General features: G+C 47.4%; 1 protein-coding gene across 3 annotated transcripts; it reads left to right on the top strand.

Annotated features, from left to right (window-relative positions):
* Window positions 1–154: 154 nt before the first annotated feature.
* Window positions 155–23651, top strand: vps16 (VPS16 core subunit of CORVET and HOPS complexes). Of its 3 annotated transcripts, none has more exons than XM_047355070.1 (24): window positions 155–299; window positions 4835–4923; window positions 5640–5731; window positions 5819–5947; window positions 12925–13069; window positions 13168–13283; window positions 13365–13487; window positions 13562–13617; window positions 13726–13815; window positions 13899–14070; window positions 14151–14282; window positions 14356–14483; window positions 14638–14673; window positions 14750–14858; window positions 14951–15085; window positions 15368–15476; window positions 15552–15652; window positions 17130–17234; window positions 18661–18738; window positions 19073–19159; window positions 19245–19327; window positions 22845–22941; window positions 23044–23147; window positions 23224–23651. In XM_047355070.1, the coding sequence occupies exons 2-24, from the start codon at window positions 4854–4856 to the stop codon at window positions 23363–23365; spliced, it is 2439 nt and encodes an 812-aa protein (XP_047211026.1). In that variant the 5' UTR covers window positions 155–299; window positions 4835–4853; the 3' UTR covers window positions 23366–23651. The 3 variants fall into 3 exon arrangements, with proteins under 3 accessions (XP_047211026.1, XP_047211023.1, XP_047211025.1); XM_047355067.1 differs by lacking the exon at window positions 155–299 and adding an exon at window positions 4043–4460; XM_047355069.1 differs by lacking the exon at window positions 155–299 and adding an exon at window positions 4048–4460 and having other exon boundaries at window positions 15555–15652.
* Window positions 23652–23867: the final 216 nt, after the last annotated feature.

The following is a 23867-nucleotide window of genomic DNA, read 5'->3' as shown; positions in this document are numbered from 1 at the left end:
AAGAACAGAACCAGGAACGTCTGACACCGTCAAGTTTTACTTCTGCTGCAGCTCAAAGGGTTAAAGTCTCTCTCTGTCTTCAGCCTGAAGCCAACTTCTCTCCACCGCACCCAGGGGGAGGGGACAGTTACCGTGGAGACGGGGCAGGAGAGAGAGCCAATGTGAGCTGGTGTCTCTCGCTCGCTCATGTTTTTCTCATGAAGTCATCTGGAAGGAAACCTGCAGCTCTTCCTCCAATTGTGTTAGAGCTGGAACACCAGAGTCCAGAGGAAAAACAGTCGATTTAAGGTTCCTCTGCTGTAAGTAACCCGGTACTGACCCAGAATTAGTCATCCAGAACTGTGTATGGTTCTGTTGGACTGAAACAGGTTATTCTACTGTAACCAGAGTCCAGAGGAAAAACAGTCGATTTAAGGTTCCTCTGCTGTAAGTGACCCGGTACTGACCCAGAATTAGTCATCCAGAACTGTGAATGGTTCTGTTGGACTGAAACAGGTTATTCTACTGTAACCAGAGTCCAGAGGAAAAACAGTCGATTTAAGGTTCCTCTGCTGTAAGTGACCCGGTACTGACCCAGAATTAGTCATCCAGAACTGTGTATGGTTCTGTTGGACTGAAACAGGTTATTCTACTGTAACCAGAGTCCAGAGGAAAAACAGTCGATTTAAGGTTCCTCTGCTGTAAGTGACCCGGTACTGACCCAGAATTAGTCATCCAGAACTGTGTATGGTTCTGTTGGACTGAAACAGGTTATTCTACTGTAACCAGAGTCCAGAGGAAAAACAGTCGATTTAAGGTTCCTCTGCTGTAAGTGACCCGGTACTGACCCAGAATTAGTCATCCAGAACTGTGTATGGTTCTGTTGGACTGAAACAGGTTATTCTACTGTAACCAGAGTCCAGAGGAAAAACAGTCGATTTAAGGTTCCTCTGCTGTAAGTGACCCGGTACTGACCCAGAATTAGTCATCCAGAACTGTGTATGGTTCTGTTGGACTGAAACAGGTTATTCTACTGTAACCAGAGTCCAGAGGAAAAACAGTCGATTTAAGGTTCCTCTGCTGTAAGTGACCCGGTACTGACCCATAATTAGTCATCCAGAACTGTGTATGGTTCTGTTGGACTGAAACAGGTTATTCTACTGTAACCAGAGTCCAGAGGAAAAACAGTCGATTTAAGGTTCCTCGGCTGTAAGTGACCCGGTACTGACCCAGAATTAGTCATCCAGAACTGTGTATGGTTCTGTTGGACTGAAACAGGTTATTCTACTGTAACCAGAGTCCAGAGGAAAAACAGTCGATTTAAGGTTCCTCTGCTGTAAGTGACCCGGTACTGACCCAGAATTAGTCATCCAGAACTCTGTATGGTTCTGTTGGACTGAAACAGGTTATTCTACTGTAACCAGAGTCCAGAGGAAAAACAGTCGATTTAAGGTTCCTCTGCTGTAAGTGACCCGGTACTGACCCAGAATTAGTCATCCAGAACTCTGTATGGTTCTGTTGGACTGAAACAGGTTATTCTACTGTAACCAGAGTCCAGAGGAAAAACAGTCGATTTAAGGTTCCTCTGCTGTAAGTGACCCGGTACTGACCCAGAATTAGTCATCCAGAACTGTGTATGGTTCTGTTGGACTGAAACAGGTTATTCTACTGTAACCAGAGTCCAGAGGAAAAACAGTCGATTTAAGGTTCCTCTGCTGTAAGTGACCCGGTACTGACCCAGAATTAGTCATCCAGAACTGTGAATGGTTCTGTTGGACTGAAACAGGTTATTCTACTGTAACCAGAGTCCAGAGGAAAAACAGTCGATTTAAGGTTCCTCTGCTGTAAGTGACCCGGTACTGACCCAGAATTAGTCATCCAGAACTGTGTATGGTTCTGTTGGACTGAAACAGGTTATTCTACTGTAACCAGAGTCCAGAGGAAAAACAGTCAATTTAAGGTTCCTCTGCTGTAAGTGACCCGGTACTGACCCAGAATTAGTCATCCAGAACTGTGTATGGTTCTGTTGGACTGAAACAGGTTATTCTATTGTAACCAGAGTCCAGAGGAAAAACAGTCAATTTAAGGTTCCTCTGCTGTAAGTGACCCGGTACTGACCCAGAATTAGTCATCCAGAACTGTGTATGGTTCTGTTGGACTGAAACAGGTTATTCTATTGTAACCAGAGTCCAGAGGAAAAACAGTCGATTTAAGGTTCCTCTGCTGTAAGTGACCCGGTACTGACCCATAATTAGTCATCCAGAACTGTTTATGGTTCTGTTTATGGTTCTGTTGGACTGAAACAGAGAGAACTTGTACAGTAAAAACACCGTGCTTGTTGTTGCCATATTTGGCCTGAACAGAGGGGGGCAGCACTGAGCAGGTGTGGTCCATGTTTTAACAGCTAATCTTGAGAAGAAGGAAGCTGCTGCTTCATGGAGGAACTTTGAGTGATGTTGCACATTTAATGGATCCTTCTGGTCCTGGTGGTTGTAGACCTGTAGCACCAACCTCTCATTGATGGAGAAGATACTAGTTATTAGATTATGGAGCGTACATGAGAACAGGAAATAATATTAAGAAATGATCTGAAGAGGTTTGAGAAGAGATGATCCACATTAGATGGTGTCTAGTGCTAGATCTAGCATCTTTCTCTGTAAACTTAAATGTTTGTCTAGTTTTTAGTTCAACATATCATCGTTTATCTGACAGAATAAACGAGAAATGTGTTCCTACGAGAACAACCAAGAACATCAAGCTTCAACCTCTTTTTAACTGTCTAAACATTATAGAACATTTCAGTTATTTCTTTAATTTTCTTGACTCCATCCAACACCTCTGACCAAAGAAGACCAAAAGAACTTCCAATTAGAGTTATCTTCTGCATAGATGTTCTGACCAGTTTGTTGGAACAGAGCCGTTTTGCTGCAATGAAGTAGGTTCCTAATTGGAAAGTTAGCGGTTCTTGTAGCTAACATCTTCTCAAAACATCAAACAGCATAGCATGTTCCTCAGGAGCAAGAGAAAGGCTCCAGTTGATGTCACAGGGCTTCCATTAACATACGTATTTGGAATATTTTCTAGTTTCGTATAAAATACAAGGTGTGAGAGAAGTTTTCAGGTCAGGTGAGCTAGTTGATGAAAACCAGAGAATTTAATAAGAATCCAACTAACCTGCCAATCAGATGAAAAATAGGATTCAGAAAAATGTTTCGCATTTTATTTTCCACCAAAGTCGGTCAATAAAGTGACTTTAAAGAAATAATTCTGCATTTCAAACTTCTAAACCCCCAAATGTTTAGCTAAATAATGGATTTTATGCTTTGATTTAAGTAAAAAGTCCACCTTTTCAGGAACTTCCTCTGGTATTTTAGGCTTCATTTACAGATGTGGAGATTCCTTCATCACATCACCGTACTCTTCAAGGTTAGATCTGTCACCAGCCACAGGTCATATTGTAAATATTTCATCAATGTGGTTTTTTTTTTTCATATAGTTCTCAGTCCCAACAATAAGTTACTTTAACCTGAATCAGCGATGAGATTGACCTTTAACCCTGACACAGCAGGAAAGTCCTGCTGACCCACCTCAGGTATCTTAGACATCAACATCACACTATCATCTATACCCTGAAACTGTCCTTTTTAACAGGAACAGAGGCTGGACCAGAAGAAAACACGCCCGTCTAATTTAAGTCTCATAGTTCTACCAGTTGACCCAGTTTAACAGAACCCTTGTGTCCCGTATAGAAGGTGGAAGGCTTTCAGAAAGTTGTCCCCAAATCCTAAACATTTCATTTAGGACCAGCAGAGTCAGAAGCTTCATAAAGGTGAATAAACCAAACGGTCAGGTAAGATGTATTCATTTTTAACAATCATTTGTTGTGATGAATGCTTCCTGCAGACATGAATCCAGAAGCTCTCTACGTCATTTCCACCTTTTCCCTAAAACATTCTGACGTCATTGATTCAAAGACTAACTTATCTAGATTTAATTGATCCTTCGTGGGTTCTGGAGTCAGGGTAACCATTGACAGACTCGGAACCAGTGGAATCAGAGAGCGGAACACTGACGAACCCGAACTACGTCACTTCTGGTTAGCGCATGCGCAAGAGAAAACCTGCGTGATTTTTCTTCCGGTTAATGTCAACTAATAAACAGTATGTCATTTACTCACTTATCGACGTAGTTTGTGAGTAAAGTTAGGGTCAGGGGTCAGAGGTTAAGGCTACGGTTAGGGTTAGGCGTCAAAGGCACGAAAGTCAATAATATACGAAGTGGAAAAAGTCTAAAAGTCTGTCTGGGCCTGAGAACGGAGGCTTCTCCATCCTGAAGATCAGCTGACCCACCGTCCGTAAGTGTCACCATACACGTCCCTCATCCTGCGCTCCGGTTCCGAGAAGACCGCAGGACCAGCTCCTCTTGGCGGACATGGCCTTCATCACCGCTAACTGGAACCCGCTGGGAGACGCCTTCTACAGGTCAGTTCTCCATACACCTGATAGTGAACACCTGGGAGCTCAGCTCATCTCTGCAGGTGGACCTGAAAACAGAACACCTACTGGGTCAGAACCTGCTCAGTTTACAGAGCAGCCAGGTCACATGACTCCGCTAAAGGTAGCTTCCGGCACAGAGCACACCTGCCCCCCAGGTGAGTTATTATGGACACTGTGTGCAGCCGAAGGAAGCATCGGAGATCAGCCTATCACGGTCCGGGTTCGGATCGGTTGTGTTCCCCACGCACAGACCCGGAAACCTTAAATTATTTGCAATGAACAGAGTCTGGTGGTACAGGTGTCCCGTTATGACGCGCTGTTGGTCTGTTTACCTGTTTGGGTTTGTTCTCTCTCCACAGAAAGACCGAACTCTATGAGATGTTCTGGAGTCTCCGCGATGGATTCAGGGACAGCCTGGTGGCAGCAGCTCCTTATGGAGGTCCAATCGGTGGGTTTCACCATTAGGGGTTGTTTCAGAAACTCTGAGTGGATCAGCTTGAGTTTCTGCTCCAGAACAGTTCTGAATGTGAACCTAGAGTTCAGTTTGTTAAGCGGCCTAGTCAAAAACCTCCACCAGCGGAGTCCTGATACATTGATTCACCATGGCAACCAGCACCATAAACAGACCACAAGAAAAGCCGATATGGGTTTGTAGAAACCAGAACCACAACTAGAACCACAGAGTGGTGCTCAGGGTTAAGGTTGGTTATGACAGGTCCAACATGTTCACAGTTTTAATCTCATAGACGGTTACAGGCTGTTGCAAGACATAAGAAGTCCTCCTGCGACAACAGTGGAGACACGTGAGCATGTTGAAGAGTGACAGAAGGTTCTGGTTCTTCACCACGTTCTCATTAGATGTGTTCTCAACAGGTGTCTGAGGTTCAGCCTAACATTTGTTATTATATATATAGAAATATGTCCTCTGATGTCATGGTGGAGCTGCTGGATGAGATCGCCTCCATGCTGTGAACGTGTCAAACTGACACGTGGTGTCCTTCCCTCCATGAACCAACAAAATGATGTCAATCAAAGTAAAATGTTATGTTCAGTTACTGTGGAGAGTTGGACTGAACTGGAGACCCGGTTTACCTCACTCTGAGTTGTCTCACAACTCCCACCCTCACACTTTGTATTGTAAATATGTTGTTGTTTGTGTCTCAGCTCTCCTCAGTTCTCCTCTCAGATGTTCTCCCAGCACTCGTCCTCAGTTAGAGATTTATTCTGCGTCAGGAGTCTCCATCACCAGCTTCCCTGTAAGGAAACAGCAGCCAATCACAGGACCTGTCCTGTAATAACCTGACCTTTGTCCCTAACCTCTCTCACCTGTCTCCATCTCTCAGTGGAAGAGCGGGCCGGTGGTCCACCTGGGCTGGTCTGTCAGTGACGAGCTGTTGTGTGTTCAGGAAGATGGGACGGTTCTGATCTATGACATGTATGGGTCCTTCAAGAGACACTTCAGTATGGGACAGGTGAGTCCAGTTAGAGACTTCAGTGTGAGACAAGTGAGTCCAGTTTGAGACTTCAGTGTGAGACAGGTGAGTCCAGTTAGAGACTTCAGTGTGAGACAGGTGAATCCAGTTAGAGACTTCAGTGTGGGACAAGTGAGTCCAGTTAGAGACTTCAGTGTGAGACAGGTGAGTCCAGTTAGAGACTTCAGTGTGGGACAGGTGAGTCCAGTTAGAGACTTCAGTGTGGGACAGGTGAGTCCAGTTAGAGACTTCAGTGTGGGACAGGTGAGTCCAGCTTGAGACTTCATTGTGAGACAGGTGAGTCCAGTTAGAGACTTCAGTGTGAGACAGGTGAGTCCAGTTAGAGACTTCAGTGTGGGACAGGTGAGTCCAGTTAGAGACTTCAGTGTGAGACAGGTGAGTCACGTTAGAGACTTCATTGTGAGACAGGTGAGTCCAGTTAGAGACTTCAGTGTGAGACAGGTGAGTCCAGTTAGAGACTTCAGTGTGGGACAGGTGAGTCCAGTTAGAGACTTCAGTGTGGGGCAGGTGAATCCAGTTAGAGACTTCAGTGTGATACAGGTGAGTCCAGTTAGAGACTTCAGTGTGAGACAGCTGAGTCCAGTTAAAGACTTCAGTGTGAGACAGGTGAGTCCAGTTAAAGACTTCAGTGTGGGACAGCTGAGTCCAGTTAAAGACTTCAGTGTGGGACAGGTGAGTCCAGTTAGAGACTTCAGTGTGGGGCAGGTGAATACAGTTAGAGACTTCAGTGTGAGACAGGTGAGTCCAGTTAGAGACTTCAGTGTGGGACAGGTGAGTCCAGTTTGAGACTTCATTGTGAGACAGGTGAGTCCAGTTTGAGACTTCATTGTGAGACAAGTGAGTCCAGTTAGATACTTCAGTGTGGGACAGGTGAATACAGTTAGAGACTTCAGTGTGAGACAGGTGAGTCCAGTTTGAGACTTCATTGTGAGACAGGTGAGTCCAGTTTGAGACTTCATTGTGAGACAAGTGAGTCCAGTTAGAGACTTCAGTGTGGGGCAGGTGAATACAGTTAGAGACTTCAGTGTGAGACAGGTGAGTCCAGTTAGAGACTTCAGTGTGGGACAGGTGAGTCCAGTTAGATACTTCAGTGTGGGACAGGTGAATCCAGTTAGAGACTTCAGTGTGAGACAGGTGAATCCAGTTAGAGACTTCAGTGTGATACAGGTGAGTCCAGTTAGAGACTTCAGTGTGGGGCAGGTGAATACAGTTAGAGACTTCAGTGTGAGACAGGTGAGTCCAGTTAGAGACTTCAGTGTGGGACAGGTGAGTCCAGTTAGATACTTCAGTGTGGGACAGGTGAATCCAGTTAGAGACTTCAGTGTGAGACAGGTGAATCCAGTTAGAGACTTCAGTGTGATACAGGTGAGTCCAGTTAGAGACTTCAGTGTGAGACAGGTGAGTCCAGTTAAAGACTTCAGTGTGAGACAGGTGAGTCCAGTTAAAGACTTCAGTGTGAGAGAGGTGAGTCCAGTTAGACACTTCAGTGTGAGACAAGTGAGTCCAGTTTGAGACTTCAGTGTGAGACAGGTGAGTCCAGTTAGAGACTTCAGTGTGAGACAGGTGAATCCAGTTAGAGACTTCAGTGTGGGACAAGTGAGTCCAGTTAGAGACTTCAGTGTGAGACAGGTGAGTCCAGTTAGAGACTTCAGTGTGGGACAGTTGAGTCCAGTTAGAGACTTCAGTGTGGGACAGGTGAGTCCAGTTAGAGGCTTCAGTGTGAGACAGGTGAGTCCAGTTAGAGACTTCAGTGTGGGACAGGTGAGTCCAGTTAGATGCTTCAGTGTGAGACAGGTGAGTCCAGTTAGAGACTTCAGTGTGGGACAGGTGAGTCCAGCTTGAGACTTCATTGTGAGACAGGTGAGTCCAGTTAGAGACTTCATTGTGAGACAGGTGAGTCCAGTTTGAGACTTCATTGTGAGACAAGTGAGTCCAGTTAGAGACTTCAGTGTGAGACAGGTGAATCCAGTTAGAGACTTCAGTGTGGGACAAGTGAGTCCAGTTAGAGACTTCAGTGTGAGACAGGTGAGTCCAGTTAGAGACTTCAGTGTGAGACAGGTGAATCCAGTTACAGACTTCAGTGTGAGACAGGTGAGTCCAGTTAGAGACTTCAGTGTGAGACAGGTGAATCCAGTTAGAGACTTCAGTGTGGGACAAGTGAGTCCAGTTAGAGACTTCAATGTGGGACAGGTGAGTCCAGTTAGATACTTCAGTGTGGGACAGGTGAGTCCAGTTAGAGACTTCAGTGTGGGACAAGTGAGTCCAGTTAGAGACTTCAATGTGGGACAGGTGAGTCCAGTTAGATACTTCAGTGTGGGACAGGTGAGTCCAGTTAGAGACTTCAGTGTGGGACAGGTGAGTCCAGTTTGAGACTTCATTGTGAGACAGGTGAGTCCAGTTTGAGACTTCATTGTGAGACAAGTGAGTCCAGTTAGAGACTTCAGTGTGAGACAGGTGAATCCAGTTAGAGACTTCAGTGTGGGACAAGTGAGTCCAGTTAGAGACTTCAGTGTGAGACAGGTGAGTCCAGTTAGACACTTCAGTGTGAGACAAGTGAGTCCAGTTTGAGACTTCAGTGTGAGACAGGTGAGTCCAGTTAGAGACTTCAGTGTGAGACAGGTGAATCCAGTTAGAGACTTCAGTGTGGGACAAGTGAGTCCAGTTAGAGACTTCAGTGTGAGACAGGTGAGTCCAGTTAGAGACTTCAGTGTGGGACAGGTGAGTCCAGTTAGAGACTTCAGTGTGGGACAGGTGAGTCCAGTTAGAGACTTCAGTGTGGGACAGGTGAGTCCAGTTAGAGGCTTCAGTGTGAGACAGGTGAGTCCAGTTAGAGACTTCAGTGTGGGACAGGTGAGTCCAGTTAGATGCTTCAGTGTGAGACAGGTGAGTCCAGTTAGAGACTTCAGTGTGGGACAGGTGAGTCCAGCTTGAGACTTCATTGTGAGACAGGTGAGTCCAGTTAGAGACTTCAGTGTGAGACAGGTGAGTCCAGTTAGAGACTTCAGTGTGGGACAGGTGAGTCCAGTTAGAGACTTCAGTGTGGGACAGGTGAGTCCAGTTAGAGACTTCAGTGTGGGACAGGTGAGTCCAGTTAGAGACTTCAGTGTGGGACAGGTGAGTCCAGTTAGAGACTTCAGTGTGGGGCAGGTGAATACAGTTAGAGACTTCAGTGTGAGACAGGTGAGTCCAGTTAGAGACTTCAGTGTGGGACAGGTGAGTCCAGTTAGAGACTTCAGTGTGGGACAGGTGAGTCCAGTTAGAGACTTCAGTGTGGGACAGGTGAGTCCAGTTAGAGACTTCAGTGTGGGACAGGTGAGTCCAGTTAGAGGCTTCAGTGTGAGACAGGTGAGTCCAGTTAGAGACTTCAGTGTGGGACAGGTGAGTCCAGTTAGATGCTTCAGTGTGAGACAGGTGAGTCCAGTTAGAGACTTCAGTGTGGGACAGGTGAGTCCAGCTTGAGACTTCATTGTGAGACAGGTGAGTCCAGTTAGAGACTTCATTGTGAGACAGGTGAGTCCAGTTTGAGACTTCATTGTGAGACAAGTGAGTCCAGTTAGAGACTTCAGTGTGAGACAGGTGAATCCAGTTAGAGACTTCAGTGTGGGACAGGTGAGTCCAGTTAGAGACTTCAGTGTGAGACAGGTGAGTCCAGTTAGAGACTTCAGTGTGAGACAGGTGAATCCAGTTACAGACTTCAGTGTGAGACAGGTGAGTCCAGTTAGAGACTTCAGTGTGAGACAGGTGAATCCAGTTAGAGACTTCAGTGTGGGACAAGTGAGTCCAGTTAGAGACTTCAATGTGGGACAGGTGAGTCCAGTTAGATACTTCAGTGTGGGACAGGTGAGTCCAGTTAGAGACTTCAGTGTGGGACAAGTGAATCCAGTTAGAGACTTCAATGTGGGACAGGTGAGTCCAGTTAGATACTTCAGTGTGGGACAGGTGAGTCCAGTTAGAGACTTCAGTGTGGGACAGGTGAGTCCAGTTTGAGACTTCATTGTGAGACAGGTGAGTCCAGTTTGAGACTTCATTGTGAGACAAGTGAGTCCAGTTAGAGACTTCAGTGTGAGACAGGTGAGTCCAGTTAGAGACTTCAGTGTGGGACAAGTGAGTCCAGTTAGAGACTTCAGTGTGAGACAGGTGAGTCCAGTTAGACACTTCAGTGTGAGACAAGTGAGTCCAGTTTGAGACTTCAGTGTGAGACAGGTGAGTCCAGTTAGAGACTTCAGTGTGAGACAGGTGAATCCAGTTAGAGACTTCAGTGTGGGACAAGTGAGTCCAGTTAGAGACTTCAGTGTGAGACAGGTGAGTCCAGTTAGAGACTTCAGTGTGGGACAGGTGAGTCCAGTTAGAGACTTCAGTGTGGGACAGGTGAGTCCAGTTAGAGACTTCAGTGTGGGACAGGTGAGTCCAGTTAGAGGCTTCAGTGTGAGACAGGTGAGTCCAGTTAGAGACTTCAGTGTGGGACAGGTGAGTCCAGTTAGATGCTTCAGTGTGAGACAGGTGAGTCCAGTTAGAGACTTCAGTGTGGGACAGGTGAGTCCAGTTAGAGACTTCAGTGTGAGACAGGTGAGTCCAGTTAGAGACTTCAGTGTGGGACAGGTGAGTCCAGTTAGAGACTTCAGTGTGGGACAGGTGAGTCCAGTTAGAGACTTCAGTGTGGGACAGGTGAGTCCAGTTAGAGACTTCAGTGTGAGACAGGTGAATCCAGTTAGAGACTTCAGTGTTGGACAAGTGAGTCCAGTTAGAGACTTCAGTGTGAGACAGGTGAGTCCAGTTAGAGACTTCAGTGTGAGACAGGTGAGTCCAGTTAGACACTTCAGTGTGAGACAAGTGAGTCCAGTTTGAGACTTCAGTGTGAGACAGGTGAGTCCAGTTAGAGACTTCAGTGTGAGACAGGTGAATCCAGTTAGAGACTTCAGTGTGGGACAAGTGAGTCCAGTTAGAGACTTCAGTGTGAGACAGGTGAGTCCAGTTAGAGACTTCAGTGTGGGACAGGTGAGTCCAGTTAGAGACTTCAGTGTGGGACAGGTGAGTCCAGTTAGAGACTTCAGTGTGGGACAGGTGAGTCCAGTTAGAGGCTTCAGTGTGAGACAGGTGAGTCCAGTTAGAGACTTCAGTGTGGGACAGGTGAGTCCAGTTAGATGCTTCAGTGTGAGACAGGTGAGTCCAGTTAGAGACTTCAGTGTGGGACAGGTGAGTCCAGCTTGAGACTTCATTGTGAGACAGGTGAGTCCAGTTAGAGACTTCAGTGTGAGACAGGTGAGTCCAGTTAGAGACTTCAGTGTGGGACAGGTGAGTCCAGTTAGAGACTTCAGTGTGGGACAGGTGAGTCCAGTTAGAGACTTCAGTGTGGGACAGGTGAGTCCAGTTAGAGACTTCAGTGTGGGACAGGTGAGTCCAGTTAGAGACTTCAGTGTGGGGCAGGTGAATACAGTTAGAGACTTCAGTGTGAGACAGGTGAGTCCAGTTAGAGACTTCAGTGTGGGACAGGTGAGTCCAGTTAGAGACTTCAGTGTGGGACAGGTGAGTCCAGTTAGAGACTTCAGTGTGGGACAGGTGAGTCCAGTTAGAGACTTCAGTGTGGGACAGGTGAGTCCAGTTAGAGGCTTCAGTGTGAGACAGGTGAGTCCAGTTAGAGACTTCAGTGTGGGACAGGTGAGTCCAGTTAGATGCTTCAGTGTGAGACAGGTGAGTCCAGTTAGAGACTTCAGTGTGGGACAGGTGAGTCCAGCTTGAGACTTCATTGTGAGACAGGTGAGTCCAGTTAGAGACTTCATTGTGAGACAGGTGAGTCCAGTTTGAGACTTCATTGTGAGACAAGTGAGTCCAGTTAGAGACTTCAGTGTGAGACAGGTGAATCCAGTTAGAGACTTCAGTGTGGGACAAGTGAGTCCAGTTAGAGACTTCAGTGTGAGACAGGTGAGTCCAGTTAGAGACTTCAGTGTGAGACAGGTGAGTCCAGTTAGAGACTTCAGTGTGAGACAGGTGAGTCCAGTTAGAGACTTCAGTGTGAGACAGGTGAATCCAGTTAGAGACTTCAGTGTGGGACAAGTGAGTCCAGTTAGAGACTTCAATGTGGGACAGGTGAGTCCAGTTAGATACTTCAGTGTGGGACAGGTGAGTCCAGTTAGAGACTTCAGTGTGGGACAAGTGAGTCCAGTTAGAGACTTCAATGTGGGACAGGTGAGTCCAGTTAGATACTTCAGTGTGGGACAGGTGAGTCCAGTTAGAGACTTCAGTGTGGGACAGGTGAGTCCAGTTTGAGACTTCATTGTGAGACAGGTGAGTCCAGTTTGAGACTTCATTGTGAGACAAGTGAGTCCAGTTAGAGACTTCAGTGTGAGACAGGTGAATCCAGTTAGAGACTTCAGTGTGGGACAAGTGAGTCCAGTTAGAGACTTCAGTGTGAGACAGGTGAGTCCAGTTAGACACTTCAGTGTGAGACAAGTGAGTCCAGTTTGAGACTTCAGTGTGAGACAGGTGAATCCAGTTAGAGACTTCAGTGTGGGACAAGTGAGTCCAGTTAGAGACTTCAGTGTGAGACAGGTGAGTCCAGTTAGAGACTTCAGTGTGGGACAGGTGAGTCCAGTTAGAGACTTCAGTGTGGGACAGGTGAGTCCAGTTAGAGACTTCAGTGTGGGACAGGTGAGTCCAGTTAGAGGCTTCAGTGTGAGACAGGTGAGTCCAGTTAGAGACTTCAGTGTGGGACAGGTGAGTCCAGTTTGAGACTTCATTGTGAGACAGGTGAGTCCAGTTAGAGACTTCAGTGTGAGACAGGTGAGTCCAGTTAGAGACTTCAGTGTGGGACAGGTGAGTCCAGTTAGAGGCTTCAGTGTGGGACAGGTGAGTCCAGTTCGAGACTTCATTGTGAGACAGGTGAGTCCAGTTAGAGACTTCAGTGTGAGACAGGTGTGTGTTTGTTACCCTGTTAACTGGTCGCACTTTGTTTGAAACAGGAAGTGGTCCAGAGTCAGGTGTTGGAGGCCAAGGTGTTTCACTCTCCTTATGGAACAGGTATTGCCATAGTAACAGGTTCCTCCCGCTTTACCTTGGCAACCAACATCGATGACCTGAAGCTACGCAGGTTACCTGAAGTCCCAGGTAAGGAGGGTTTCAGGACAATTCATCCAGACTTTTACAATCACCCAGGTAGGCCCCTCTGTCCTCTACCTGTCCTCCACCTGTTTCTGTCCCCTCAGGTCTCCAGGGGAAGCCGGCCTGCTGGGTGGTCCTCACTCAAGACAGACAGACCAAAGTCCTGGTGTCCTGTGGACCTGAACTTTATGTCCTGGACAACACATCCTGCACTGCTGTGGTAAGACCTCTGGTTCTCATGCAGGATGGTGAGTGAGCTCAGGTCATTTACCTGCCTGACCACCTCCCTATGTGTCTCCAGTATCCCCCAGGCCTCAGTCCTCAGGCTGGCAGCATTGTCCACATGGCTGTCTCCTTCAGCTACAAATACCTGGCTCTGTTCACTGACACGGGACACCTGTGGACTGGCTTCTCCAACCTACAGGTGAGTTAGTTGCTCTTACAGTGGGTGTGGCCACACCTGTGTGGGCATCTGACAGGTAATCTTGCTGTCTGCAGGAGAGACATGGTGAAGTGGACACCAAACAGACAGCTACACCTAAACAGATGGTCTGGTAAGTCTATCACCTGTCTCTCCTCCGGTCATGTTTACCTGTCTTCAACCCATTGTAGCGGTCTGTCCTCCAGTCCGCACAGTGCTGTCACCTTGTCTACCTGTCCAGGTGCCGCAGACCGAGGTCCCAGCAGCCCTCTGTTGTTTTGATGTGGGACAGACTCCTCCTGGTTGTGGGAGCATGTAGCGACACCATCCAGTATCCTTGACTCCAGCTCAGACTGGACCCAGTCCCAAAGCAGGTTGTTTTAGCTGGTATTAACTCCTTGACCCCGAGCCCAGGTTCCCCATGGAGGACCAGTCAGTGTTAGTGGGAGAACTAGATGGGGTTCGGATCATCGGTCCCATCAGTCAGGAGCTTCTGCAGGAGGTTCCTCTGGTGTGCCAGGACATCTTTAAGATCGCCTCCATGGCTCCTGGAGCACTGCTGCTGGAGGCCCACCGGGAGTATGAGGTATACTTGTGACAGTTGGAGTGTTGTTGGTTCTGTAGGCGTTCCGGACTCATGGCCCTGATTCCTTTGTGCCTGAGCAGAAGTCCAGTCAGAAGGCGGATGAGTACCTGAGGGAGATCAAGGAGCAGAACGTTCTGGGAGATGCTGTCCAGCAGTGTGTAGAGGCGGCGGCTCATGAGCATGACCCTGAGACCCAGAAGGCCCTGATGAGGGTGAGAACACCAGAACCACAACTAGAACCGATGCAGGTCAGATTGTGTGTTTAATGTGACATCTCTTCACCAGGCGGCGTCCTTCGGCAAGTGTTTCCTGACGGAGTTCAGTCCAGATCAGTTTGTGACGACCTGCAGGGAGCTGCGGGTGCTAAACGCCGTCAGAGAGAGCAGCGTGGGAATGCCGCTCACACACACTCAGTATCCTGCTCCGGTGCATCATGGGAAGTGGAGTTCTAGGGTGTTGGTGCAAGATTCTCCGTGGAGAGCTGCTTCTATGATCGAATAGCATTTTTGTTTATTACAGACATTCAGCTGTCCAGAACCACTGATGCTCTTTAACCTCTGACCTCAGATTTAAACAGATGACTCTACAGGTCTTGATAGACAGGTGAGTGTCCTTCCCCAACCTGGCTGATGTCCAGCGTGTCCTCTACCTTAGTCTCTCCCGTCCTGTTGTCTCTCAGGTTGGTTTACCGGCAGTTTTATCCGTTAGCCATCGAGATCTGTCGCTACCTGAAGATTCCAGATTATCAGGGAGTCAGCCGAGTCCTGAAGCACTGGGCCTCCTGCAAGGTAACACTCGGCAACACGTTACCGCCTTCCCTCACCTGTCCCCAGCTCTTCTTATATGTCCGTCTTTGTTCCCACCTGTGGTGCGTGTCCAGGTACAGCAGAAGGACTTGACAGACGAGGCCATCGCTCGAGCCGTGTGTGCCAAGGTGGGAGACTCACCTGGAGTTTCATACTCAGACATCGCAGCTAGAGCATATGAATGTGGACGCACAGAGCTCGCTATCAAGGTATGCCGTTGTTAGACGGGAGAAGCTGCTCTGCTTGGTTTATTGTAGTACTTTCCGTAGAATTCATAGTGCGATTCCATGAGTTTTAGAAGTATCGTCTCAGTAACTTCTCTTCACCTGCAGAGATTCACTGTTTTATTTTATAATATCACCTATATTAATATTCACCTGTGTTTTCTGTTCGGGTTTTTTAAGTATTCAGTGGCATCTGCAGCAGAATTCAGTTGTATCGTCTGCAGTACTCTGTAGTATTTGTCTCAGTATCCTCTTCCCTCACTTTAGCTTCTGGACTTTGAGGCCCGTTCTGGAGAGCAGGTTCCTCTGCTGCTGAAGATGAAGAGGAGTCAGCTGGCTCTCAGTAAAGCTGTGGAGAGTGGTGACACTGACCTGGGTGAGTGTTCAGGCTCCGCCCCCACCTGTCTGCCAGGTGAGCGAGATGATCAGTGATGGTGTCTTTGTCTGTCAGCAGTTTACACGGTGGTGACGTACCTGAAGAACGAGATGAACCGAGGAGATTTCTTCATGACTCTGAGGAACCAGCCAGTGGCCCTCAGCCTCTACAGACAGGTGGGCTTACCTGGACCTGCTCTGATCTTTGTTACCTGTGCGCCTCAACCTTTATTTAAGTTGTGTGAGGTCTGGACTCGAATCATGTGACTTGGAATCGATGCAGACTGGAGTCAGCATAGACCCATGACCTGCCTTAGACTTTCCTTTAGGATTTGTGTCCGGTCCGCCAGAGCAGCTCAGAACTGTGGTCTGAGTGAGAAGAAGATGCTATAATGGTCCGCTTGATATATATAAAATAAACTCTATTAGAAACTGCTTTGGGTTATTTCAATTGCAATGGAGACAGAAATGAAAGGGAACGAAGAAACAAGAAAGAGAGAGAGGTGGAGCAAAAAGGAGAGAAGGAGAAAATAGTCAAGGAGACAAAGAAGGATGAAGAGAATACAAGATAACACCCTAGAGAGAAAGAAGATATATCTGTGTGTCTGTTGACACTTGAATCCAAACACCTGTGGGTGTCTGTGTGAGCGCGCTCGTGTATGAAAGGTTTCTCCATTAAAATATGCAACAGTGAGGATGAGGAGCCTCAGACCTGCCCCCCTGGACCCGTTACAGACATCCAAAGGCCCTCCAGAGGACGGGAACCCCAGGAGAACCACTGTCAGGGGGCCTTATGTTGGCTGATGGACCCAGAGCAGACCAACCTGAGATGTCCTCCCATTAAGTCAAAACGGAAGTTTCTCTATAGTAAAAAAATTAATAGATGTGTTTTAATATCCCGCCTCTCCCTCATGGTTTATGACAGAAATTCAAAGCTTTGTTGTAGTTTCTATTTCGTCACAAGACTGAAGTGAATTAAACTAGTTTTCATGTTTAGATTATGTGGAGGTTCCTCTGCATCTTTGACAGGTAAAGTTGGCTTAATCCATTGATCACCAGGTTCTAGTCGCCTTCTTCTTTCTCCAGACGTAAGGCAGAGAAAACTAAATGTGAGAGAAACCTGTTGGCAGTCGTCTGAAGGCAGTGAGATGTCGCTTACAGAATCATGAATCCAAGCCAACAGAGCAACTAGAAAGAACCAGTCAGAACCTATCTGCTAAGCTTCAGAAAGCTAAATCTGTTAGCACAGCGTGTCTCTTTGCTTTGGACCAGAACCTAAACACAGTCAGTGGATCCAAGCTGCCAGATAGCAGAACCAGAATCATGTCTTCAAACGTCAGCTGATCAGAAGGCTCGCTTTTATAGTTTTATAAATGATTTGATTAACTGTGATAATGTGAAGACAGGTTGTTACGGGTGGTTACCACGGTGATCATCTGCTCATTTATGAAGAAAGTTCGGTTTCCTTAAGTCGATATTCACTAAAGTTTTTCTAACAACGACGTTTATTCAAGCTAAATCTTAAATCTCTAAATTAGAACATGTGACATATTTGTTTAGGACTTGGATTTAGAATTTTGGGACTTGGACCCAACTCGAGACTTGACTGGAAAGACTTGTGACTTGGTCCCTCCTCTGCTTGTGTGTTTTCTAGTTCTGTAAGCTGCAGGAGCCTCAGACGCTGAAAGATCTCTACAACCAGGATGACGACCATCAGGAGCTGGGGAACTTCTACGTCTCAGCGAGTTACAGAGAGAAGGTGAGCTGTGACACCACAGAAGAGTCCAGCTTTCATGCTAGAAGTTGGCTGTGGTTCAGATGTAGAAACCGTGTGTAGACATGTCACTGCAGCGAACTGGGCTCAGCTGCACGTGGCGCTGGAACCACCCGGTCCATAAATACATATGCAAAGTAGTATCAATAACCAGAAGGCTCCCACCACCTGTCAAACTAACTGTGGCATCGGTGCTGTGGCAGTTAGAGACTTTGACTAGACCATGATGGATATTGTAGTGAATTACAGCAAACCAACAACATCTGGAATCAATCAGCGACTCAAACCTGACTGGAAATAAAACGGTTGTCGGATCGAACCCGCGCAGTTCTTCAATGTCTGCATCAGATCCGAAGACTGAGCTCAGTGCTGATCATTATAATGACGTGAAGATGCCTCCTATATTTCTATGAGCAAGACTGTCACGGACTGTGGACGGCCCACGTGACTCTGTGGAGGTGGAGGCTGAGAGGAGGATGTTAGCCAAGCTCACATCCATCATGGACAGAACCGCTGACCCACTGCACCCGAGTGTAGAGGAGCTGAGTAGCTCCTCCATCCACACCGCTGTCAGACTGATGCAGTGCAGCAACCTCTGTACCTGCAATCATTGTCACTTTAGTACCTCCACTCTTTACTCTACATAAGTTATTTTATTTTATTATTACTACTTGCTTGTGCACTTCTACCTTGTTCTTCTATGATTGCACATTTTTCCTAACTATCTGCACCCTGCTTGTGTGATACGAAGAGCTGCTGTAACAAGTTCATTTCTCCATTGTGAGATCAATAAAGTCTATCTTATTTTATCTGAGGCACCGTTCCTCCAGTGGTGTGAAAAAGAGTTTCCTGGTTTCTACTTTTTTTGCGTATTTGTGTTTCAGATCATCAAACTAACGTAACTATTAGTCAAAAACAACACAAGAAAACTCAAAATGCTCTTTTTAACTGAAGGTTTTTATTATTAAGGGAGAAACTAAATCCAGGGGGTTAGGGTTAATGTCTTGTCCGTCATCATGTGTCATATCATTTAGGACATATGTAACTCAGAAATGATATGAGTTGTTTTTTATGATCATTAAAGGAGTTTTTCTTCCTTTTTATTAAGAAAAACCTTCATTTAAAAACATATTTACTTTAGTTTGATGATCTGAAACACCCAAGTGGGACAAACATGCAAAAGAAGAAGAAATCAGGAAGGGAGCAAACCCTTTTTCACACCACTGTGCATGAGGCCCCTGGACAGGTAACTACAGGTGTTCAGGTCGTCATCTAGAAGTAATGAGAGGAAACGTGCCGGTGAAAACATCTGGATCTTCTAAGATGTCAAGCTTCAGACATGTTGACAGGCTGCAACAGAGTTTATCGTTGGCCTAGAGCCTCCTCACCTGTCTCACCTGTCTTTGTGCAGAGGTTGGAGGGGCGTTTGGCCCAGCTGCAGAGCGCCGTGGATGAGTACAACAAGGCCAAGAACGACTTTTCTGCAAAGGTAAAAGTCTCACCTGGTCACCAGGTGTGGTCACTCTGTTTCTTCTCTGTTTGTGGGAAAGAACCTTTGAAAAACGTCATCAGGAAATCCATCAGAGCCAGTGTTCCCATGGTTGACCCTTCTTCTGGTGACCCATTCCCATCTCCTAAGTTCTTGGAGCTGGTCCCAGTGGTTGGCTTCTGTGGAGCCTCATAGGTTCTCCGTGGAGTTCAGATCTATCCTCACCCTTTCAGTGCTGAAGATGCTCTCAAACCCTCCTCATGCTGCAAGCTCTGCACTGGTGGCATCCTGCTGCTGTGGCACCCGTTTACATGCGGGTCTTCTGTGCTTCCAGGCTACAGAGGACGAGATGCGTCTACTTCGTTTCCAAAGGAAGCTGGACGATGAGAAGGGGGCAGGGCTTCTGGGACTATCCCTGCAGGTAGGTTTCCTCTGGTACATCTTCTGTATATGTGACCAATCACAGACAGGCTTAGCATTTCTGAGTGATGTCACTTCCTGTGCAGGCTACCATGGAGGCTCTGATGTCTTTGGGACTTCACAAACAGTCAGAGCAGCTCTACAGGGACTTCAGAGTACCTGACAAAAGGTGAAGTCCCTGTGATGTCACCCAACACTGGACTGTGATTGGCTGGATCCTGCTGGCGATACTAACCGGATACATTTCTATTCTGTTATATTTTCTATTTAATTCTATTGAATTTGAGTTTTTAAAGATCGATTTTGGATTTTAGTTTTATTCTCATTTTCTCTTATTTTTGGTTCTTTTTCATTTTGTTCACTTTGTTCAACTTTTAATCTTTTCTGTTTTTCAGTAACATTTAAGATTCTGTTTCCTTGTTTTTTTAAACGTCTCCTGTTGCGGCGTTCAAGGCTTATTATATGAAGCAGATGGCTGCCTACATGTGCCAGGGCAGTTTGGCTCTACAAGGAGGACATCTCAGGACAGCGTCCTAATGCATGATTAACTGCATTAACTCCAGATTCAACCCAGATCAAAGTAGGCAGGCCACGTTGATGATATAGTAACCTGTTTGTATGACCTTCAGCCAGGTGGTGTTAGGGTTGGTGAGCTAAGGTGTAGAGTGGGTGTGCTTGAGTACAAGTTTAACACCTGGAGGTGTACATTAGTAAGTGAGAACAGTAGAAGGTCTGCGATCCACAGCACCTAAGAGCAGCAAAGGACAGGTAGCTCCAGATCGCAGCATCACCCCCCACAGAAGAAGGTCTCAGCGAGGTACAGGAGCAGCAGGCCAACGAGGCAGAGCACGACGCAGGGAACGGAGCCCGGATGCCCACCAGAGCCCAGTGCAGCCCCCGCTGCCCTAAATGAACCCAACACGGCTCCAGATCGGGGCCTATGGCTACCTGCTCCTGGCTTTACTCAAACGATTCCCTCAGGGCCGGGAAGTTGTCGTGTAAAATTTCTATTAGGTCCAGTCTGGCTTTTCAGAATCAGAAAAGCTTTATTGCCAAGTACGTTTTTGGACATACAAGGAATTTGTTTTGGCGTAGTCGGTGCAATACAGTACAAATTAAACAGTATAAACATATCTACAATATAATATAAATATATGTGCACAGTTTTAAGTGAGTGAGAGTAAATATAGAGCAGTATAAGATGCAAGAGCAATACAACAGTGCAGGTGATCAGTGTGCAAGTAAAGCAGGAGTCCAAGCTGAGCGTTAATGTAACACATAGAGTTACAGGTTACAGGTGTCCTGTCAGCAAAAAAAGGGGGGGTGTGGGGGAAAGGGAGAGTGTCAGTGTGGTTTCCGGGCTTTGTTAACCAGGCTGGTGGCAGATGGGAAAAAACTGTTCTTGTGGCGTGAGGTTTTGGTCCGGATGGACCGCAGCCTCCTGTCAGAGGGGAGAGTCTCAAAGAGTCTGTGACCGGGGTGGGAGGGATCAGCCAGAATCTTCCCTGCCCGCTTCAGGGTCCTGGAGGTGTACAGTTCCTGGAGCGACAGTAGACTGCAACCAATCACCTTCTCAGCAGACCGAATGACACGCTGCAGCCTGCCCTTATCCTTGGCTGTAGCAGCGGCGTACCAGATGGTGATGGAGGAGGTGAGGATGGACTCAATGATGGCTGTGTAGAAGTGCACCATCATAGTCTTTGGCAGGTTGAATTTCTTCAGCTGCCACAGGAAGAACATCCTCTGCTGGGCTTTCTTGATGAGGGAGCTGATGTTTGGCTCCCACTTGAGATCCTGGGAGATGATGGTTCCCAGGAAGCGGAAAGATTCCACAGTGTCAATTGTGGAGTCACAGAGGGTGATGGGGGCAGGTGGGGCTGGGTTCTGCCTGAAGTCCACAACCATCTCCACTGTCTTTAGAGCGTTGAGCTCAAGGTTGTTCTGGCTGCACCAGTCCAACAGATGGTCCACCTCCCATCTGTACGCAGACTCGTCACCATCAGAGATGAGTCCGATCAGGGTGGTGTCGTCCGCAAACTTCAGAAGCTTGACAGACTGGTGACTGGAGGTGCAGCTGTTGGTGTACAGGGAGAAGAGCAGAGGAGAGAGAACACAGCCTTGGGGGGAACCGGTGCTGATGGTCAGGGAGTCAGAGACGTGCTTCCCCAGCCTCACGCGCTGCTTCCTGTCAGACAGGAAGTCAGTGATCCACCTGCAGGTGGAGTCGGGCACACTCAGCTGGGAGAGCTTCTCCTGTAGCAGAACTGGGACGATGGTGTTGAAGGCAGAGCTGAAATCCACAAACAGGATCCTGGCGTAGGTTCCTGTGGAGTCCAGGTGCCGGAGGATGAAGTGAAGGGCTAGGTTGACTGCATCATCTACAGACCTGTTGGCTCTGTAGGCAAACTGCAGGGGGTCAAGGAGGGGGTCGGTGATGTCTTTTAGGTGTGAGAGCACAAGGCGCTCAAAGGACTTCATCACCACAGAGGTCAGGGTGACGGGTCTGAAGTCATTAAGCCCTGTGGTCCTTGGCTTCTTGGGAACAGGGACGATGGTGGAGGACTTGAAGCAGGCTGGCACATGACATGTCTCCAGTGAGGTGTTAAAAATGTCTGTGAAGACTGGAGACAGCTGATCAGCGCAGTGCTTCAGGCTGGCTGGTGAGACAGAATCCGGACCAGCAGCTTTCCGGGGGTTCTGTCTCCTGAAGAGTTTGTTGACGTCCCTCTCCTGGATGGAAAGAGCCGTCCTCGGCGTGGGTAGGGGGCTGGTGGGGGTTGGAGGTGCCAAGGCCCCTCTTGAGGTTGGGGAGGTGGGGGTGGTGGATTGTGGCTGCAGGTGTTGGGGGGTGTCGTGGGGGATGGTTGCAGGATTGTCCCTTTGTCTTTTATCTGCTGAGGTGCTGGTACTGGTGAAGCATTCATAGCATCCTACGTTTGGATGTAGGACTAGCTGCTGCCGGCTTCTGAGGTTTCCTCGTTACGACTCTGAAAATACTCGTCAACGAAGCTGTGCAGACTGAACAGTTTCCTCGCCCAGGTGGTGGGAAAAGAACACAGTAGTCAATAATTTAGATCACACCTGATATCTGGTTTTATTGGCTTGTTTTTACCATAACTAGAGAGCTGTTTGTTTGTCAGGTCGCCACCATATTGTGGGCTTCAGCGCCGCGTCCCGTCTCCTCAGCAAAGTTGGAGACGCTGTTGCCTTAGTTTTTATTAACATTGTTAATAAACTAAGGTGGCGTCTATTGAGATAAATATCTGTCTCCATGCAGATAATTTCACACAAACAGAATGAAACCGGGAGACGTTAGAATGTCGACGACTTGGCCCTGCGGTGATGGAACAGCAAACCGGTTCTTTTACAGAACATGTTTTAAACTGGACCTGGAACATCTCTGGTGGAAAAGCCCAAAAACACCAAAAGTAGTTAATTCTCAGAAGATCCTAGGAAACGCAGATCAAAACAAAATCCATCCCATAATCATGAAAAAGTTAGAAGAAGAAAGGCTTAGGGGTTCCAGGAAGGAACATCATTGCTAAAAATGAATATTTGAAAATGGAAACATTGGTGGTTAGACCAATCACACAAACTCATGCCTGCGTGGAACGCCTCCGTGCAGGATGAAGTTGTTCCAGGTACCTTTGGGTCTCACCTGTCTCCTACCTGTCTCACCTGGTCAGGTACTGGTGGTTGAAACTGAAGTCTCTGGCTGAGAAGGAGCAATGGGAGGAGCTGGAAAAGTTCTCCAAGAGCAAGAAGTCTCCTATTGGTTACCTGGTAAGGAGAGACGCACATTCCCACCTCCTGCAGTTGTTAACAGCCCCTTTTATAACATTTAACTGCATTTCCCATGATTCCTTGCTGCCTGTATGTCCTCAGGCCTTTGTGGAGGTGTGCATGAAGAACAACAACAGGTATGAAGCCAAGAAGTACGTCAGTAAAGTCACACCTGAGCAGAAGGTCAAAGCTCACCTGGCCGTGGGGTAAGACCACACCTCTGATATCATCACACTGGGAAGCCACGCCCACTGCTCACTCTTCTTCTTCTCTTGCTGTCAGGGACCTGGAGGGGGCAGCGGATGCTGCCATTGAGCGCAGGAACGACCTAGAAATGGGGGCGGTCCTCTCCAGATGCTCCGCCTCCGACGTCCTGCTGATGGACAAGTTGAATCGAGCCCGGGCCAGCGCCGCCAAGAAGTGATCTTAGCGAGTCTTGATGAACCTCTGCTGGAGCTCTGATTGGTTGTTTGTTTTTCCTGTGTGAATAAAACCGGATAACAACCAGAGAACAAAGACGTCTGGGCAGATGTTCCATGGTTCTGTGCATGGTTCTGTTCATGGTTCTGTCCATGGTTCTGTCCATGGTTCTGTTCATGGTTCTGTGCAGCCTAACGTCATAAAATCCTGTCAGCAAGGAGACTGGCCTGTTTCCTGGATACATGAGCAGAAAAAACATCCTGGTTAATAAATGTTTGTGTTTCAGGCAAGTTGTTCTGATTTCTGGCCTGTTCCACGTGTTTTCTTCTCTTTTCAGGGTTTTACTCTGATTGTTCGGAGCAGATGATTGGTTGTCCTCAAGATGTTCCACAGATGCAGGTCTTCTTGGATTTGTCTCTTCCAGCTTTAAACACCTGCAGATTGAAAATGTTCTTCATTCTTTGTAAAACAGCTTAAACTTGGAATGGATGGAGAACATGTGTGAT

This window comes from Girardinichthys multiradiatus, chromosome 24 (genome assembly GCF_021462225.1).
Source record: "Girardinichthys multiradiatus isolate DD_20200921_A chromosome 24, DD_fGirMul_XY1, whole genome shotgun sequence".
Classification (NCBI taxonomy): Eukaryota; Metazoa; Chordata; class Actinopteri; order Cyprinodontiformes; family Goodeidae; genus Girardinichthys; species Girardinichthys multiradiatus.
Note: the sequence above shows the minus strand (reverse complement) of the source record. Positions and strands in the feature narration are given on the sequence as shown.